Here is a 19,969-nt window from a genome sequence, read left to right as displayed (position 1 = left end):
TTAAGAGATTTCTTCTGACACAGTCACTCCAATTGCAGCCCCCCAGACTTTCACCCCTGGGGTCGCAAGGGGATCTGATCACGCGGTGCATATAACCAACGACAACCTAACCTGCTAGCACGAGTAGTTACAAGGTCAGGTGACTAATACAATGTCACCACAATCCGCTTCTCCACGTGACAGCCGGCTCTAGCAGCAACTCGCGGCACCGACGCATGACGGGAGGTGTAGTTCCTATACCGCAGCTCTCCGTCACCAGGTCGGGAGTAAGTAACGGAAATGACTGTCGCTTTCCCTGATTTGTCGGCGTAAAGCGAGGCACTCTGGGAGTTGTAGTTCTGACGCCTCTTCACCTTTGCCCATTGGTCGTACTGTAAAGCGCTGGTTGATGGGAGCTGTAGTCTTTCTCTCTGTCGTCGTCGGCTCGGCTGGTACTTGGTGAGCTCCCCCTGGGTTTCCGGGTGTGGTGTTTGCCCTAGCTCTGCATGGCCGGGAGCTGCAGAATCATCAGCGCCTCGATAGCTCAGCTTCTGCTGAGGGGCCAGGGCCGGGGGGCTGCACTGCTGCGGAGAGGGAACCCTGAGCTGTGGCGGCCGGGAAGACTGTGGGCTCCAGGACTGGAGAGCAGGAGGCCTGAGAAGTCCTACTGCACCAGCAGCTACCAGGTAAAGAGGGGCCCTGGCAGTGAGGCACGGCGGAGTGGCGGCTTCTCCCCCAGGGCCTCCATCTAATGCCAGGCTGTATACCTACACTGTGACACCAGGGCCTCCATCATCTTATACCAGGCTCTATGCTTACACTGGGACACCAGGGCCTCCATCTAATGCCAGGCTCTGTACCTACACTGTGACACCAGGGCCTCCATGTAATGCCAGGCTGTATACCTACACTGTGACACCAGGGCCTCCATCTAATGCCAGGCTCTGTACCTACACTGTGACACCAGGGCCTTCATGTAATGCCAGGCTCTGTACCTACACTGTGACACCAGGGCCTCCATCTAATGCCAGGCTCTGTACCTACACTGTGACACCAGGGCCTTCATGTAATGCCAGGCTCTGTACCTACACTGTGACACCAGGGCCTCCATCTAATGCCAGGCTCTGTACCTACACTGTGACACCAGGGCCTCTATCTAATGCCAGGCTCTGTACCTACACTGTGACACCAGGGCCTCCATCTAATGCCAGGCTCTGTACCTACACTGTGACACCAGGGCCTCTATCTAATGCCAGGCTCTGTACCTACACTGGGACACCAGGGCCTCCATCTAATGCCAGGCTGTATACCTACACTGTGACACCAGGGCCTCCATCATCTTATACCAGGCTCTATGCTTACACTGTGACACCAGGGCCTCCATCTAATGCCAGGCTCTGTACCTACACTGGGACACCAGGGCCTCCATCTAATGCCAGGCTGTATACCTACACTGTGACACCAGGGCCTCCATCATCTTATACCAGGCTCTATGCTTACACTGTGACACCAGGGCCTCCATCTAATGCCAGGCTCTATACCTACACTGTGACACCAGGGCCTCCATCTAATGCCAGGCTCTGTACCTACACTGTGACACCAGGGCCTCCATCTAATGCCAGGCTCTGTACCTACACTGTGACACCAGGGCCTCTATCTAATGCCAGGCTCTGTACCTACACTGTGACACCAGGGCCTCCATCTAATGCCAGGCTCTATACCTACACTGGGACACCAGGGCCTCCATCTAATGCCAGGCTGTATACCTACACTGTGACACCAGGGCCTCCATCATCTTATACCAGGCTCTATGCTTACACTGTGACACCAGGGCCTCCATCTAATGCCAGGCTCTATACCTACACTGTGACACCAGGGCCTCCATCTAATGCCAGGCTCTATACCTACACTGTGACAACAGGGCCTCCATCTAATGCCAGGCTCTATACTTACACTGTGACACCAGGGCCTCCATCTAATACCAGGCTCTATACCTACACTGTGACACCAGGGCCTCCATCTAATGCCAGGCTCTATACCTACACTGGGACACCAGGGCCTCCATCTAATGCCAGGCTGTATACCTACACTGTGACACCAGGGCCTCCATCATCTTATACCAGGCTCTATGCTTACACTGTGACACCAGGGCCTCCATCTAATGCCAGGCTCTATACCTACACTGTGACACCAGGGCCTCCATCATCTTATACCAGGCTCTATGCTTACACTGTGACACCAGGGCCTCCATCTAATACCAGGCTCTATACTAACACTGTGACACCAGGGCCTTCATCATCTTATACCAGGCTCTATACTTACACTGTGACACCAGGGCCTCCATCTAATACCAGGCTCTATACTTACACTGTGACACCAGGGCCTCCATCTAATACCAGGCTCTATACTTACACTGTGACACCAGGGCCTCCATCTAATACCAGGCTCTATACTAACACTGTGACACCAGGGCCTTCATCATCTTTACCTGGCTCCCCCCACAATATACTTGCTGTGACACCAGTGCCTCCATCCTCCTATACCAGGCTGTCCCCTACAGGATACTTACTGTGATATCAGGACCCTCCATTGTTTTATACCAGGTTCTGCACCATACCCTTTTTTTTTTTTTTTTGTATCCCATTGATAGTGCAGTCCATACTGTGTAAGGCAATGTCAGTCTGCAGAAAATCCCACCGATTGCAACAAGGATGTAAAAGAGCTTTCTTAAGTGAACCTGTCAGCAGGATTGTGCACAGTATCCTGCAGACAGTGTCGGGTTGGCGCCGTTATACTGATTAAAATTATACCTTGGTTGATGAAATCCATCATGTGATTGTTGTTAAATCTTTATCTCTCCTTCCCCAATGACAGCACCTCAGAGAGAGGGGATCCGCCCTTCAAGGACAGGAAACTTACAAATAAAGGGGCTGTACCGCTCGCTCGCATCAGTTGGTTTCCTGTCCTTGACCGGGAACCTTGAATATGGCATTCCTGAAATAAAAAGAGATGGTGTCCAGGCCTGGCCAGACCGGTTCAGGCAGCTGGTTTGTTGTCCTGAAACTGCCACTGCTGTGACCAAACAATCTTTCAGGGTGCGGGTGGGGGGGAAGTGCAGCCGCCCCACCATGCTCCGGTGCCAGCTTTCGGGCTTCCTGTCTGCTCATGCGTGGGGACGCGCTGGGTCACCCCCTGATGTTGCGGCTGGCGGGTCACATAATCATGGGAACTTCAGGTGAAGAAACCGAAAGAAGCACAGGGGACATGCCTGACTGCTTTAATTTAAAAAGGAGCGGGGTGAAACACTCCCTGCAGCAGCATTCAAGAAGACAGAGGAAAGAGATGCGACTGCATGATTCTTCAGCCAGGCGGAGTGGACGTTCCAGCAGCCATTCTACCCAACAGAGCAGGAGCTACGGCACGGTGGATAAGTCTCCAGCCTCCAAAGGCCCGTCAGCGGACCCCATTCCTCCTTCTAAACCGGTATCTGCGGCTGCGTCTGATTGGTGAGTGATCTTCGTGAAAGTTCACTTTGTAATTGGGGTCCCCCTTTCTCTGTTCATTTATTCAGGGAGGAAAATGCTTGGCTAAGACCAAGCACATGTGTGGCCCAATGTGTTAGGAGGATTTACCTGTCACCTGGGAAAAAAGACTCTACAAGTACGTGAGGAGATCCCGAATTTTGCCTCCGAATCGAGATCTGTAATCAGGACGGAGGTTGAAAACACTTTTAAATCCCTCTCCAGGGGGGTAGTGTCAAGAAGCAAAAGACTAGCTGGAGGTGCCCTGAATCTGAGACCGAGAATAGTTCCGAGGAAGAACAGAGAGACTCTGGTTCATCGGACTCTTCTTCATCTTCAGAGGAAGAGCTGGCAGGGTGCCATTGTTTCCCATTAGAGGAGATAGAGGGTCTGGTCAAGGTAGTAAGAGCCCCGATGGGAGTGATGAACCCTCACACAGAAAAGACAATGCCAAGATGTTTGGGGGACTTGGACAAAAGAAATGTAGGTCATTCCCTCTAAATGAGAATATACAGTCACTAATTAAAAAGGAATGGAATAGACCTGATCGAAAAAAAAACAAAAAAACTCATGTACAGTCTCTCAAAACGAAATATCCTTTTGATGATTTGGCATCAAGATCCTGGGATAAAGCCCTGAAGTTAGATGTAGCGGTCGCGAAGGCTTCCCAAAAACTTGTCCTTCCCTTCAAGGACATCAGAGTTGTGAAAGACCCACTGGACAAAATGGCAGTTTCCTTCCTTAAGGGGTGCATGGGAAGCATCGGGGGCAGTTTAAGACCTGCTATAACAGCAACCTGCACATCTAGGTCTTTAAAGGGAACCTGTCACCCCCAAAATCCGATGGGCGTCTCAGGTCCGGTAGAGCGCCTCCCATCTTCATTCCATGACGTCCTCTTCTGGTCTTCACGCCGCGACTCCGGCGCAGGCGTACTTTGTCTGCCCTGTTGAGGGCAGAGCAAAGTACTGCAGTGCGCAGGCGCCGGAAAGGTCAGAGAGGCTCGGCGCCTGAGCACTTCGGTACTTTGCTCTGCCCTCAACAAGGCAGACAAAGTACGCTTGCGCCGGAGTCGCGGCGTGAAGACCAGAAGAGGACGTCATGGAATGAAGATAGGAGGTGCCGGAGCGGACCTAAGACACCCATCAGACCGGACCGCCCCTGGGTCAGTATAATCTAACCTCTTTTTCTCCTCTTTCAGGTAACATCGGGGGCTTATCTACAGCATTACAGAATGCTGTAGATAAGCCCCTGGTGACGGTGAGCTTACCTCATCACTGATTTTGGGGGTGGCAGGTTCCCTTTAATGATATGGCTAGCCCAATTAGAGAAACAGCTCCACGATCAGGTATCTAGAGATGATACTAGAGTCCATTCCCTTAATGCGGGGGGGGGGGGCGCGGCTTTCTTGGCTGATTCTTCAGCCGACTCAGTTAAACTACCTGCCAAATCCGTAGCTTTCTCTAACGCAGCCTGTAGAGATGCACACAAAATCAAAATGATGTTCTATCCCCTGTGAAGGTAATTTTCTCTTTGGGTCAACATTAGATGACATGCTTGAAAAAAGCTGGGGATAAGTAATAGGGATTCCCTAACCTGTCTATTCCCACATGTAAGAAGTCCTTTTGGAGTTAAATGTTTCCGTAGGAGGCCCCCGAGAGAGCAAAATAGATGGGAAGAGGGGGAAAAAAGAAAAATTGACGTTTTTCTTTTTGGGGGTTCCTCTCAAGATAGGAAGCCATCCCAGTGATGGTCTTTGCCAGGTGGGGGTTAAGATTATCCCTCTTCCTTCCTGCCTGCGAAAAGATTTCCAGCAGTCCTTCGATACTAAGTTTAATAAAGTCAAGCCTAAGGATAGACTTCCTCTCATTTCCAGTCCTGAATTTCCCGGTAACTCCTCTACTGTCCTCTTCAGAGGAACAATTGACCTTGGAGTGTGAAGTGTTGGATCTAGTGGACAAAGCTATCCTCCAAGAGGTCCCCCCTCAGGAAAAGATGGAAGGATTATTCTCCCCATTGTTTCTGGTGAAGAAACCAGACGGATCCTTCCGAGCAATAATGAGCTTGAATAAACTGAACAAGTATCTAAGGACTCAGACTTTCAAAATGGAGTCAGTAAAAACAGCTGTCAAAATATTGTTTCCAGATTGCTTTGACAGTCCTGGACCTGAGGGATGCATACTATCACATCCGCGTACACAAAGACTCTCAAAAGTTCCTCAGGGTAGCCGTCTCCATAGTGGAAGAAATCCGATTTTTATTTAAAAACATTTTTTTTTTTTTTTTAATACAAAGCTCTCCCCTTCGGCTTAGGCTACTTTCACACTAGCATCGTGCACTGCACGTCGCTATGCGTCGTTTTGTAGAAAAAACGCATCCTGCAAAAGTGCTTGCAGGATGCGTTTTTTCTCCATAGACTTGCATTAGCGACGCAGTGCGTCGCATTGCCACACGTCGCAACCGTCGTGCGACGGTTGCGTCGGTCCGTCGCCACCAAAAAACGTTGCATGTAACGTGTTTTGGTGCGTCGAGACCGTCTCCACCCCCGCCTCCCTGCACATCACAATGGGGCAGCGGATGCGTTGAAAAACAGCATCCGCTGCCCCCGTTGTGCGGCTCTTTCACTGCTTGCGTCGGTACGTCGCAACGACGCAATTCGTCTTGCGTCGTACAACGCTAGTGTGAAAGTAGCCTTAGCGGTGGCTCAAGTGTTTGCCAAGCTGGTGGCGGAAGCAATGGTGCACATGAAGGAACAGGACATCTTGATTGTCCCTTATCTGGATGACTTCCTAGTGATAGGCAACTCGGTCCAATGTTGTAGAGCTCAATTTGAGAGAGTAATGACCTTTTTAATGACCTTTTTAAGTAAGCTTAGGTTGGGTCTTAAACTTAAAAAAAAAAATCAGAGATCGAAACAAAAAGGGTACATGAGTTCCTAGGATTATACTAGACTCCCAGAAGCAAGAGTGTCGAGCCCTGGAGGACAAAAGGTTAAAAATTGTGGGGCAGGTGTCAAGGGCACTGCAATGCCCATCCATGACTTTGAGAAAGGCTATCCCACTGTTAGGTTCCCTAACCTCCTGTTTGCCTGCGGTTCAATGGGCCCAAATACACACCAGAGATCTTCAGTGGGACGGCTTAAAAAAAATCAGATCTCCCTCAAAAGGTCAGTTAGAAGGACACATGACTCGCTCTTCAAAAACTATTAGTTTCCTAGGTTGGTGGGGAAAAAAAAAGGAAATCTGACCAAAGGGGTTCCTTGGGTGACTGCAGTGTTTCGAGTAGTCACCACAGATGCAAGCCCCACTGGTTGAGGGGCTCATCTTGGCAGCAGAGTTGCTTATGAATCTGGACGGGGTCAGCAGAAATGTTTCCTCGAACAGGAAAGAACTTAGTGACCTGCTGATAGAATTCTTAATACCCATACAGGCTGACCCTGAAGGGAATCTATCAGACAACCAAGTAGTGGTAGCCTATCTGAACCATCAGAGTGGAACCAGATTGCGACCCTTGATGGACATAACAACCCAGATTTTCCAGATGGTGGAGAGCAATTTCCTTTCTCTTAACGGCACTCCACATACAGGGGGTAGAGAACTACAAGGCAGACATATTGAGCCGCACTCAGTTGGAGCAGGGCAAATGGGTTCTAAAAGGTTCCACTTTCAACCAGATTGTAGAGATGTGGGGTCTTCTGGTCATAGATCGCTTTGCCAACATCGACAACAGAAGCGTAGACTCTTTTTGCTCCATAGATCCTAGAGGGAACCCTCAGGCTCTAGATGCCTTCATGACTCTGTGGAATAAGAGCCTGGCCTATGAACCCCCCCAGTCATCCTGATCCATCCCAGTCCTAAGAACAATCAGGGAAGACAGGTCAAGAGTAACCCTGAAGGCCCCTTTGTGACTTAAAAGAATTTTGTTCTCAAGGCTGAGGATGTCCATCACCGACCCTTGGGTACTACCAGAAGTTCCGGATCTTCTCTCTAAAGGACCTGTATATCATCCTCAGGCAGCGAATTTACATTTAACAGCGTGGCATTTGAAAGGTCACTTTTAAGGAGCAGAGGGTTTCCCCCAAATATGGTAGGGTTAGAGCAGGACCTTGCTACTAGCACCTTTAAAGGTTCAGTTGGCTGCATTGGGAGCCCTGTATAATCATAACATAGCAGGCAATCCTTGGGTAGTTAGATTCATTAGAGCCTCCGCAAGATCTAGGCCCATTGCCAGCCAGAAATTGCCACCATGGGATTTAAATTTGGTATTATCAGCTCTAACAGGTCCCTCCCTTTGAAACCTTAAATTCCACTTCACTCAAGATTCTATACCTTTAAAACGGTCCTTCTAGTGGCATTGATATCAACCCACAGGGTGAGCGACATTCAGGCCCTGGCTGCAGGCCCTCCCTTCACTCAAATATTAGAGGACAGTGTTATCCTGAAACCTGACCTTGCATACTTGCCCAAGTTAGCATCTAGTTTACATAGGTCCCAATAAGTAGTCCTTCCTTTCCTTTTGGCTACAACCCCAAAAACGCAAGAGAGGAGAGTTTCCATACGTTGGACTTAAAAAGGTGTTTAGTTCAGTATCTAGTTTCCACCCAGGGGTGTAGGAGGGATAGGTTTTCGGTTTGTGTGTTTTCAGGGGCTTAGGAAGGGGCTCAAGGCCTCTAATAGTACCTTGGCAAGGTGGATAATAGATGCGATCTCGTTGGCCTACTCGTCTAGTGGGAATGTCGCCCCGGAGGGTTTGAGAGCTCATTCTACGAGATCAGTGGCAACCTCCTGAGCGGAAAAGTCGGCGGTATCCATAGAACAGATCTGTAAGGCTGCCACTTTATCACCTTTTACCTTTTATAATCACTGTCGGCTGGACCTAGCATCTTCTCCTGATCTAACCTTTGGGAGAAGGGTTCTACGGGATGTGGTCCCTCCCTAAGATACGATTCTCTGCAATTCTCTCTGTGGTGCTGTCATGGAGAAAGGAGAAAGACTTAGTTACTTAGCGGTAACGGGATTTCTCAGAGCCCATGACAGCACCCTTATATTTCCTCCCATCACTTGTGGGTGAGCACGCTCTCGTTTGTGTGTGATTTATGTATAATAAAGCCAAAAGGTAGCTCTCTGTAGTGCTATAGCATGCAAACGTGAAATATGAAAATTGAATTGCGTTACTGCACTAAAAATATGAAATTTAGAATGCTTAGTGCATAAATTGGCCAATTCATGTGTGCCTGGCAGCCATGTTAAGGCGATCCTTGTTGCCAGGACCTAATGCCAATCCTCACTTAGACAGTCTACATCTCTCTGGGAACCTAATATGAATCCTCTCCTAACTAAAGTCTATATCGCAGTGGAGGGGTAGAATCCTGCTGCAATTAAAAACACCTGAGGGTAAGGGGCGGAGTGCTCAGTCAGAAGGCAAATGCGCATGAACATCATGATTTATGTATGTCATGGGGTGTTGCTTATAAGTATTATGGTTAAAATATTTATTTCCAGGACGTCATCCTGACAGCACTATGGAGGACGTCCTCCTCCCCCTTGCTGGGACAGGAAACACACGAGAGTTCAAAAGGTCCGGTCCCACCCCCATTCCTCAGTGTTTTTCCTGTCCCTGCAAGGGACACATGAGAGAAGCTGCGCAGCTTACCGGAGCTCAGGGGGATCGTGCGGCTTGCCAGATCCTTCCCCCTGTCAAGACGCTCAGGGCAGAAACCCTCCAGAGGGGGGTCCCTCTGCTCCAAAGACCAGCAGCCACTCCTCCCGGGGGGGGGGGCTCTCGGCTGCGGACGCGGTTCCCGAGGTCAGTAGCACTCAGCAGCGTGAACGCCGGGCTCTGACTCTTCCGGCGGAAGTTCCGGGGACCGCGTCACTTCCGGTTTGCGGCATCCGTTACTGCGACTTCCGGTAACGCTGATGTACAGGGAAGGCGTGCACTCCAGCGTGGATCCCAGGTATTGTAGCGTTTGAGAGGCGCTGCAGCGGTCACACTCTGGATACTATGGAGAGCATGACACCTGAGGATGGGGTAAGTGCGCAGAGCGCAAACTCCCCTGACACCCAGTAATAAAGCCACCCTGTCACCTTCCCTATCTTATATCGTTTAGGATAAGGGAACTCCAGCCGTCCCCCCTGGTCAAGTTAAAAGATCTGGAAAAGCCTCTGGGAAGTCCAGCAGATGTCCACTATGTAACGCTAAACTCCCGGACACCCATGGCAAAACCTTATGTGCAGACTGCACATCCAAGGTTATGAGAGTGGAGCAGCCCACCTTATTATCTGAGATGAGGTCCCTAATCAGAGAAGAGGTCCAGGCTTCCCTAGCTACCATGGTCGAAAAATCCAGCCCTATGCCCAGTCGCAAAAGGGCCAGGCGGGAGTTGGAATATACTTCTGAGGACAGGTCCGATTCTGAGGACCTTGTCTCCGAGGAAGAGGGCGAGCTTCCTTCTGGAAGCCAGGACCGCCAGAGGAAGTACCTTTTCCAGGCGGAGGACACAAATGAGCTGGTGCAGGCGGTGCGATGCACCATGCAAGTAGAGGAAACATCTAAGCCGCAAACCAGGCAGGACCTGATGTTCGGGGGACTTATGTCACGTCGGCAGACAGTCTTCCCGGTCAGTGAGCATATCAAGGCCATGGTGCTCGAAGAATGGAAGGAGGCGGAACGTCGGCTGACACTGTCTAAAGACTTTAAGTCGCGCCTACCCTTTGAGCCGGAGGATGTTAAGCTTTGGGACGAGATACCCAAGGTGGATGTCCCGGTGGCGAAGGTCGCCAAAAAGACTGCTATTCCGTTCGAGGACTCGTCAACCTTGCGCGATCCAATGGATCGTAAAGCGGACATATTGCTAAAAAGAGCCTGGGAGTCTTCCGCGGCTCTAATTAAAACCAATATTGCAGCTACCTCGGTAGCCCGGTCTATGCACCTCTGGATGGGTCAATTAGAGGAGCATCTCTCTAGTAAGACCCCAAGGTCAGAGATCTTAAACTCTCTCCCTATAATGAAGTCCGCCACAGCTTTTCTATCTGACATGACGGCTGAGTCAGTCAGATTTTCAGCCAGAAATGGGTCATTGTCCAATGCGGCTAGAAGAGCGGTCTGGTTAAGGTCTTGGTCGGGCGATAATGCGTCCAAAACAAAATTATGTTCAATCCCTTTCTCAGGTGCAAGAGTTTTCGGTCCTTCCCGCGATACCATCTTAGAGTCGGCCTCAGACAAGAAAAAAGGGTTCCCAGAGGACAAGCCTAAGAGGTCTCAGTCCTTTCGGAGGGGATTTCCCTTTAGACGACAGTCTGACTTCAGAGGGTCCGACTTCAGAGGGGGAAGGTCCAATAGAGGGTTTAACAGGGGTTCCCGTGGCCAGAGTAGTAAGAACAGGAGTTTCTTCTTCAGCCCCTCCTCTAAAACTAAACCACAATGACGCCACTCTTATAGGGGGGAGGCTGCGCCATTTCGCGGTAAACTGGAGCAGAGTCACGCAAAATCAATGGGTCCTTCGTACTATCTCAGATGGCTACAGCATAGAGTTTTACTCGCCTCCGCCAGACAGGTACATCGTACCTACGGTGGTTATGCAAGACTCTCCCATGTTAAAAGACCTGAGGGACATGCTTGCCTCGAAGGTCATAATTCCAGTACCTCCGCTAGAGGTAGGCCAGGGTCATTACTCCTCCCTGTTCTCCATTACAAAACCGTCCGGCGACTCACGTACAATAGTAAACCTGAAGCCTCTGAATGCCTGGGTCAGGTACAAGAGGTTTCCCATGGAGTCCATCCGTTCTGCAATCCTCCTCATAGATCGGAATGCGGTGATGTGCACTCTCGATTTGAAGAGTGCCTATTACCAGGTCCCTGTCCACCATCTATCTCAGAGGTTTCTGAGGTTCGTGGTTGTTCTGCCGTCCGGGACCTGCCACTACCAGTTTCAATGCCTTCCGTTTGGACTTGCCTCAGCACCTCGCGTGTTTACAAAGCTGGTCTCAGAGATAGTGGCTTTCCTAAGAAACCAGGGGATTATAATAGTCCCTTACCTCGACAACTTTCTGCTGATAGCACGAACACCAGAGGTCTTAACGGATCACAGGAACCGGACCATTGCTGTAATGGAACACTTGGGATGGATCATCAACTGGCAGAAATCAGATCTGATTCCGGAACACAAAAAGATCTTCCTGGGTGTCTGTCTGGATTCTGCAAACAGAATATCCCTTCTGCCCGAGTCCAAGCTGGAGTCAATACAAGTCCATGTCAGACTCCTACTAGAACGCAGAGTCTCAATAAGAATGGCCATGAGAGTGCTAGGCCTAATGACGGCATGCATACCATGCGTAAGATGGGCACAGTTCCATTCAAGACCACTGCAGAGCTTAATCCTCTCCAAGTGGGACCGTCGTCAATCTTCTCTGGAAAGTATTTTATATCTTCCAGGTCCAGTACGAAGTTCGCTCCTTTGGTGGACAGACCCAAAGAATCTAAGAATCGGGGTACTATGGACTACCGACCCTCACGTGGTAGTTACCACAGATGCCAGCGCCTGGGGCTGGGGAGCTCACCTAGAAGGAAGGATTCTCCAGGGACAATGGCCTCCAGATGTAGCCGGCAGCTCGTCCAACTTCCGAGAGCTGTATGCTGTCTGGGAAGCCCTGAGAAGAAATCGGCGCACGCTGGAGAATCGTCATGTAAGGATATTGTCCGACAACGTGACAGCTGTTTCCTTCCTAAAACACCAAGGAGGTCCAAGGCACCATCTTCTCCAGGAGCTGGCGGGGAGAATATTTCGTTGGGCAGAAAAATCGATCCTCTCCATCTCTGCAATCCACTTGGAGGGCTCCCAGAACGTCATAGCGGATTACTTGAGCAGAAGAAGAGTGTTCGCAACAGAGTGGGAACTCAACCAGGACATCTTCCAGGAACTGTGCCGGCGTTGGGGCACTCCCAGTATAGACCTTTTCGCGAACAGGAGAAACTCAAAGGTCTCAAGGTTCTTCTCTCTGAACCCTCGGGATCTGCCGGAAGGAATAGATGGTCTAAGTCAGAGTTGGACAGAGCCCCTCTCATATGCTTTCCCTCCTCTAGCACTAATCCCGGCTGTTCTCAGGAAGATCAAAGAAGAACAGGCTCGAGTAATTTTGGTAGTTCCATACTGGCCAAGAAGGAGTTGGTTCTCTCTTCTGGTAGACCTGGCGATAGAGAGTCCAGTAGAACTGCCTCACAGACCAGATGTAATCCACCAGGGCCCAGTGTACCATCCGGATCCAGAGAAGCTACACCTGTCAGCCTGGATCCTGAAAGGAACATCCTGAGGGCAAGAGGCCTGTCTGACCAGGTCATATCCACTATCAAGGCTAGTAGAAAGCCGGTCACGTCAGCAATCTATTTGAAGATCTGGAGACGTTTCTGTCTGGAGGGTGGCAGGTCCGAGGTTGCGGCAGGCACTCCCGACTTACCCAGAATTCTGGATTTTCTACAGTCGGGGTTCGATAAAGGGCTTAGGCCAAGCACCTTAAAGGTGCAGATCTCCGCACTAAGCTCCTTTCTAGACTATCCCCTAGCAACACATCCCTGGATAGTTAGGTTTATCAGAGCCACCCAAAGATTGCGCCCCACCATTAGACAGTTAACTCCTCCTTGGGATCTTAACCTTGTCCTGAATTTCCTCTGCAAAAATAATTACGCCTCGGCAGATAACATGTCCATTTCAGCCCTGACACGTAAAACGGCATTCTTAGTGGCGATCACCACAGCTAAGAGGGTGGGGGAAATCCAAGCCTTGTGCACACGGGATCCGTACCTCCAGATTAGAGATGATTGTGTGGTTCTCAAACTAGATCCCTCGTTCGTTCCAAAAGTGGGAACTCTAAAAAATAGGAATCAAGAGATAGTGTTACCATCCTTTTGCTGTAACCCTTCCAATTCTAAAGAGGAAGCTCTGCATTCCTTGGATGTCAGACAGGCGGTCATCGACTACCTATCAGCCACCAACCCATGGCGAATCGATCCAAACCTGTTTATTTTGTTTGGGGGTAAAAATAAGGGAAAGAAGGCCTCTAAGGCCTCCATTGCTCGATGGATCACGTCTGTGATCTCTGAGGCCTATCAGTCGGAGGGCATCTCTCCTCCAAAAGGTCTTCATGCACACTCTACTAGAGGGATGGCTACTTCTTGGGCTGAGAGGGCAGGCGCCTCTCTAGAGCAGATTTGTAAGGCCGCTACATGGGCTAGTGTGAATACCTTCTGCAAACATTATAAACTTGATGTTTTGTCCGGTCAGCATACTGCATTCGGGAGAAAAGTTCTCCAAGCGGTAATCCCACCCTGAGGAGGTGCTTTGGTACTCTCCATAGTGCTGTCAGGATGACGTCCTGGAAAATAGGTATTAAGCTTACCGTTAATTATGTTTCCAGGAGTCCATCCTGACAGCACGGGTAATTCCCTCCCTGTTAATATGACTATGCCTTTGTAATATGAACCTGACATGTCTGTAGTATTTCCTAAACATATGATGTAATATGTTCCTGATATATGGTGTTATGTTCTTTACCATTAAATATTATTTTTTTGCATCTCCCTTGAGGCGGTTCTTGTTACAACACTGAGGAATGGGGGTGGGACCGGACCTTTTGAACTCTCGTGTGTTTCCTGTCCCAGCAAGGGGGAGGAGGACGTCCTCCATAGTGCTGTCAGGATGGACTCCTGGAAACATAATTAACGGTAAGCTTAATACCTATTTTTTTGCATTTACTTGGAGGTCCTCCTGTGCTCTGTAAACTAACTGTTTCGGGGGATACCGCTGTTTTATCTATAGGTTTCCTGTCCTTAAAGGGCGGATCTCCTCTCTCCGTGGTGCTGTCATGGGCTCTGAGAAATCCCGTTACCGCGTTGTAACTATTTCTTTCAGTTTTGAGTTAATGATATGCTCGTGCTCCGGGGCGGTCTGTGGGGGAGGGGGGTCTTCATGTGGTGCTCTGATTAGGTATTCATAATGCAGACTGGAGTCAGGTCACTGATCCCTCACTGACCTGCCCCCTAGTTTACATAAAGAACATGACATGTATTTTTAAAAAATCCTCTTCTGCAGACCGCGGCACCTGCCCTGCAGCATGATCATATCTGTGTATTTAATTACTGATTTTGATAGTATACATAAATTTAAAAAAGACAGAATTTTTAAATTTACGTATACCATCAAAAACAATAATTAAATACTCATTATAGATGCGATCATGCTGTAGCGCCGGCACACGCCTGCAGAAAGTGACTTGTTAGATCCATACACATGAATATCTGATCAGCGCACCACATGAAGACCCCCCACAGGCCGCCCCTGAGCACGAGCATATAATTAACCCAAAACTGAAAATAAAGATTAAAGAACAACCATAAGACAGCTTTCATCAACCAAGGTATCATTGTAATCAGTATAACGGCACCGACCTGACACTGTCTGTAGGTTACTGTGCACAATCCTGCTGACAGGTTCCCTTTAAAAACTACCTAATAAAGCTATACACGGCTGCTGTGGTCACATGTTAGTACAGCATGTCACAACTCTAGTATTGTTGGCGAATATATGATTTATATCATTAAATGGACTTTTTCCACACTTAACAGGTTTTTGCAACACTAGTAATTATTGGAATTACAAAATGCTTATGTAAACCATTTAGGCATTTATGCTGGATTCCAAATTATGAAAATTTTAATTTGATTTTTTTTTTTAATTTGATTTTTCTTAATGGTTGATGCAAATGAGTATACTCATCAACCATTGGCGTATAAATCACATTTTATTGAACAAACATGCCAATGATAAGTATTTTTTCAAAACTCAAAAACTCAAAATGCACCACCTTATTCTGCAAACAGTTTCCAACCATTTTATAGGTTGTAAAGAGCTGAATATGGTCATTTGGTGAATTTGCAGCATTTCAATCAAAAATCTCACAAATTACATGTTAACATAGGACCCCTTCTTTGATGTCACCTTCACAATTCTTGCATCCATTATACTTGAGTTTTTGGAGAGTTTGATTGAATTTTTTTTTGCGGGAAATCAGAATAGCTTCCCAAAGATACTGTTTTGATGTGAACTGTCTCCCACTCTCATCAATCTTTTGATTGAGGATTCTCCTAAAGTTCTCAATAGGGTTGAGGTCAGGGGAAGATGGTGGCCACACCATGAGTTTATCTCCTTTTATGCCCATAGTAACCAAAGACTCAGAGGTATTCATTGCAGCATGAGATGGCGCATCGTTATGCATGAAGATTATTTTGCTGTGTTAAAGCTGTCAGAATTTGGTAGCCATCCACCAACTATACATCTGGACCATCCAGGGTTGCGTGCCGCTCACCAGCAAACAAGACTGTTTTAAAATCATTCTTCTGTGCCTGGGCCCACTGTAACAATTCCTGCTTGTGAACACTGTTTAGGGGTGTCCGAATAGTAGGGTTATGCACAACTGCAAGTGTCTGGATGATCCCACCCCTTGAGGTTTCCGGGACTCCAGAAGCACCAGCAGCTTCAAATACCTGTTTGCTGCTTTGTAAATAGTATTTTAGCAGCTGCTCTCTTTAAACCCCCCCCAAGGCTGTTTTCACTTTCATGATCAGGCTAAATTCTACAATTCTGACCACTGTCACATTGAGGTAATAACTCTGAAACGCTTCAACAGATCCCACTGATTCTGAGACTTGTGGGGGGTTTTTTTGAGACATATTGTACTTCTTGATAGTGGTAAAATTTGTTCGATGTGACTTGCGTTTATTTTTGGAATAAAAAAAATCAGTAATTTGGCCAAAATGTAGTAATTTGCTAACTTTTAATTTTTATGTACTTAAACCAGAAAGATATGTCACACAAACTAGTTAATAAAAAATCATTTCCCACATGTCTTTTACCTTAGCTCAATGTTTCGAAAGCATAATTTTTTGGGGGGTTAGGAAGTTAGAAAGGTTAACAGTTGACCAACAATTTCTCATTTTTCCAGCAAAATATATTTTTTTCTAGCAACCACATTACATTTGAAGTGACTTTGAGGGGTCTATATGGTAGGAAGTACCCACAAATGACACCATTCTAAAAACTGCAGCTCTCGAGGTGCTCAAAACCCCATTGAAGAAGTTTATTAACCCTTCAGGTGCTTCACAAGAATTAATAGAATGTGGAAGGAAAAAATGAACATTTAACTTTTTTTCACAAAAAGTTCAATTTAACCCCTTTCTACCATTGGACTTACTATTCCGTCCATGTGGAGTGGGCCCTACTTCCCAAGGACGGAATAGTACTTCCAGAGTGATCAGCCGCGCTCACGGGGGGAGTGCGGCTGATCGTGGCCGGGTGTCAGCTGACTATCGCAGCTGACATCCGGCACTATGTGCCAGGAGCGGTCACGGACTGCCCCCGGCACATTAACCCCCGCACACTGTGATCAAACATGATTGCAGTGTTCCAGCGGTATAGGGAAGCATCGCGCAGGGAGGGAGCTCCCTGCATGCTTCCCTGAGACCCTCGGAGCAACGCGATGTGATCGCGTTGCTCCGAGGGCCTCTTGCCTCCTCCCTGCAGGCCCTGATCCAAAATGGCCGCGGGGCTGCATCCGGGTCCTGCAGGGAGGTGGCTTACCAGCGCCTGCTCAGAACAGGCGCTGGTAAGCCTGCAGCGCTGTAAGTCAGATCGCTGATCTGATACAGTGCACAGCAAAGTGTCAGATCAGCGATCTGTCAATATAATGTGATGCCCCCCCCCCCCCCCAGGGCAAAGTAAAAAAGCAAAAAAAAAAAAAGAATCCTAAATAAATAATAAAAAAAAATGTTGTTCCAATAAATACATTCCTTCATCCAAATAAAAAAAACAAACAATAAAAGTACACATATTTAGTATCGCCCCGTCCGTAACGACCCCACCTACAAAACTGTCCCGCTTGTTAACCCCTTCAGTGAACACCGTAAAAATAAAAAAAGGCAAAAAACGCTTTATCATACCGCCGAACAAAAAGTCGAATAACACGCGATCAAAAAGACGGGTATAAATATCCATGGTACCGTTGAAAACGTCATCTTGTCCCGCAAAACACGAGCCGCTATACAGCATCATCGGCGAAAAAAAGAAAAAAGTTATAGTCCTCAAAGCGATGCAAAAATAATTATTTTTTTCTATAAAATAGTGTTTATCGTATAAAAGTGCCAAAATATAAAAAAATTACATAAATGAGGTATCGCTGTATTCGTACTGACCCGAAGAATAAAACTGCTTTATCCATTTTACCAAACGTGGGACGGTATAAACGCCCCCCAAAAAAAAAAAAAAATAAAAGGGGTGGCGCATTGCGCAGATGGAGATCTTGGAGCGGAGATCTCATCTCCTGAGATCTTGGTGTGGAGATCTCCAGCGGTGCATACACTGCCCCCCAGCAGCCTTTTTCCCAGAGTCCACTGCAATGTAAACCATGGAAGTGCGGGGGTCCCGAGCTTTCACAAAATGTCGGTGGAGCCCCTGCACCACCAAACACCCGCAGTGTCACACATCCGAACACCTTTCTCTGTCTGGGATCCGCAGCATCACCCCACTCCTGCCTCCGCCAACAGCGAACCTAGGACCCTGCCCCACCACGTCCGGTACGGAATATTCGAATTACAAGCTGCACCCCCAAATTTTTGAGGGGAAAATGTACGTCTTCTAATCTGAAAAATACGGTAAAAAGTTTTAAATGATGAAGAAAAAATTGTCACACCACTTTTCCCCCTTTAAAAAAATAAACGTTTTTAGTGTTACTGTGTATGTAAAAGTCTGTTAGAATATAAAGGTAACTGACCTATACTGTAAATAGCAAAAAAAAAAATTGAATTAATTCTTTCATCATGCTTTCTGCCTTCAAAAAATCAAAGATACAATAATAAGCAATCGAAACAACATGTGCCCCAAATTAGTATCAATAAAATCCTCATCTCATATGCAAAAAGCATTCAGAGAACTGCTAGATCTGCAGCAGATAAATCAGGGATTTTATTAATATAGCATGCAGCTCAGTAAGTGACACATCGATGCAATTAGTGTCCCTGCTCAGATTGGGTAGCAGACACCTGGTGACGCACTCCCTTTAATATGACTGTCCCACAGCTTTGATTCCTTCATACTGTAAACTGGTCTTAGCCCTTTGTCTCTAAGAAGAATAGAAAGCGAGCAGAAAGAGGCAACTTACAGCTATCCATCACAGTTGTCCTGTTTCAGGAAGCCCTGCTGCTGATGTGAGTCTGAGCGCTGCACTCAGGGGTGAACCTAGCCTCTCTGCTGCCTGAGGCGAATGGAAAATTGCCCCCCCCCCCCCCCACCACAGTCCCTGCTGGAGGGGAGGCGGGAAGGAGGGAGGGAGGAGGGGGGGCGGGCACTTGACCCCGGAGTTTTATTAAAAAAAAAAAAAAAAAAAAGCCTAGCAGCGCAAATCCAGTTACCGAGTATAAGCCGACCCCCCCCCTAATTTTGCCACAAAAAACTGGGAAAAGTTAATGACTCGAGTATAAGCCTAGGGTGGAAAATGCAGCAGCTACTGGTAAATTTCAAAAGTAAAAATAGATACCAATAAAAGTAAAATTAATTGAGACATCAGTAGGTTAAGTGTTTTTGAATATCCATATTGAATCAGGAGCCTCATATAATGCTCCATAAAGTTTGATGGGCCCCATTAGATGCTCCATATTAAAATATGCCCCATATAATCCTGCATAAAGGGTAATAAGGGCCCCATAAGATGCTCCATAGAGATATTTGCCCTATATAGTGCTGCACAAGTGCTATGGCCCCATAAGATATAAGTATAATAGACTCCCCATAGTCCTCCATAGTATAATAGACTCCCCATAGTCCTCCATATAGTATAATATATTCCCTCTAATCCTCCATATAGTATAACGCACTCCCCATAGTCCTCCATAGAGTATAATACACTCCCATAGTCCTCCAGAGTATAATGCAGTCCCCATTTAGAATATAATACTGACATATAGTATAACGCAGCCCCCCCCATAGAACATAATGCAGTCCCCAACAGAATATAATGCAGTCCTACAGCATTATGGCCACCATGTACTGATATATATTGTATTCAAGGGTGTGGAGAGCAGTGAATATTCATTCCCTTTAGTAGCGGGCACATGTGATCGCCTAGCAGCAGGAAGCCTGCAGCTGCGGCTACTGTGACCGCTATTAAAGTGAAGTGAATATTCACCTCTCTCCACTCCTATAGTCCCTCCCATCTCTCGGCACCGGCTTCAGTGCATAGTGGTGGGAGCGACTATGGGCGTGGGGAGCAGTGACTATGAATTTTTCTTTAGCAGCGGGCACAGGCTTTAGGCGTAGCAGCCGACTCCTGCCTCCTGTCACCCACTGCTCTTTCTTCACTGGCACCGGGCGAGCCCCTTTGACTCACGGGCCCCATAGCAGCTACATGGTGTGCTGCTATTAGCGACATGCC

At 47.8% G+C, this 19,969-nt stretch overlaps 1 protein-coding gene across 3 annotated transcripts in view; it reads left to right on the top strand.

Annotated features, from left to right (window-relative positions):
• The first annotated feature begins 158 nt into the window (after positions 1 to 158).
• Positions 159 to 19,969, top strand: part of GRSF1 (G-rich RNA sequence binding factor 1) — a 58,158-nt gene continuing 38,347 nt past the window's right edge. The window contains exon 1 of one of the 3 annotated variants that reach the window (XM_077276313.1): positions 159 to 266. In XM_077276313.1, coding sequence (XP_077132428.1) covers positions 216 to 266 — 51 coding nt within the window. In that variant the 5' untranslated portion in view covers positions 159 to 215. Of the gene's footprint in view, positions 267 to 297; positions 666 to 19,969 lie in introns of those variants that run through there. The other 2 variants (XM_077276305.1, XM_077276321.1) reach the window with 2 other exon arrangements.

Source organism: Ranitomeya variabilis, chromosome 1 (genome assembly GCF_051348905.1).
Source record: "Ranitomeya variabilis isolate aRanVar5 chromosome 1, aRanVar5.hap1, whole genome shotgun sequence".
Classification (NCBI taxonomy): domain Eukaryota; kingdom Metazoa; phylum Chordata; class Amphibia; order Anura; family Dendrobatidae; genus Ranitomeya; species Ranitomeya variabilis.
Note: the sequence above shows the minus strand (reverse complement) of the source record. Positions and strands in the feature narration are given on the sequence as shown.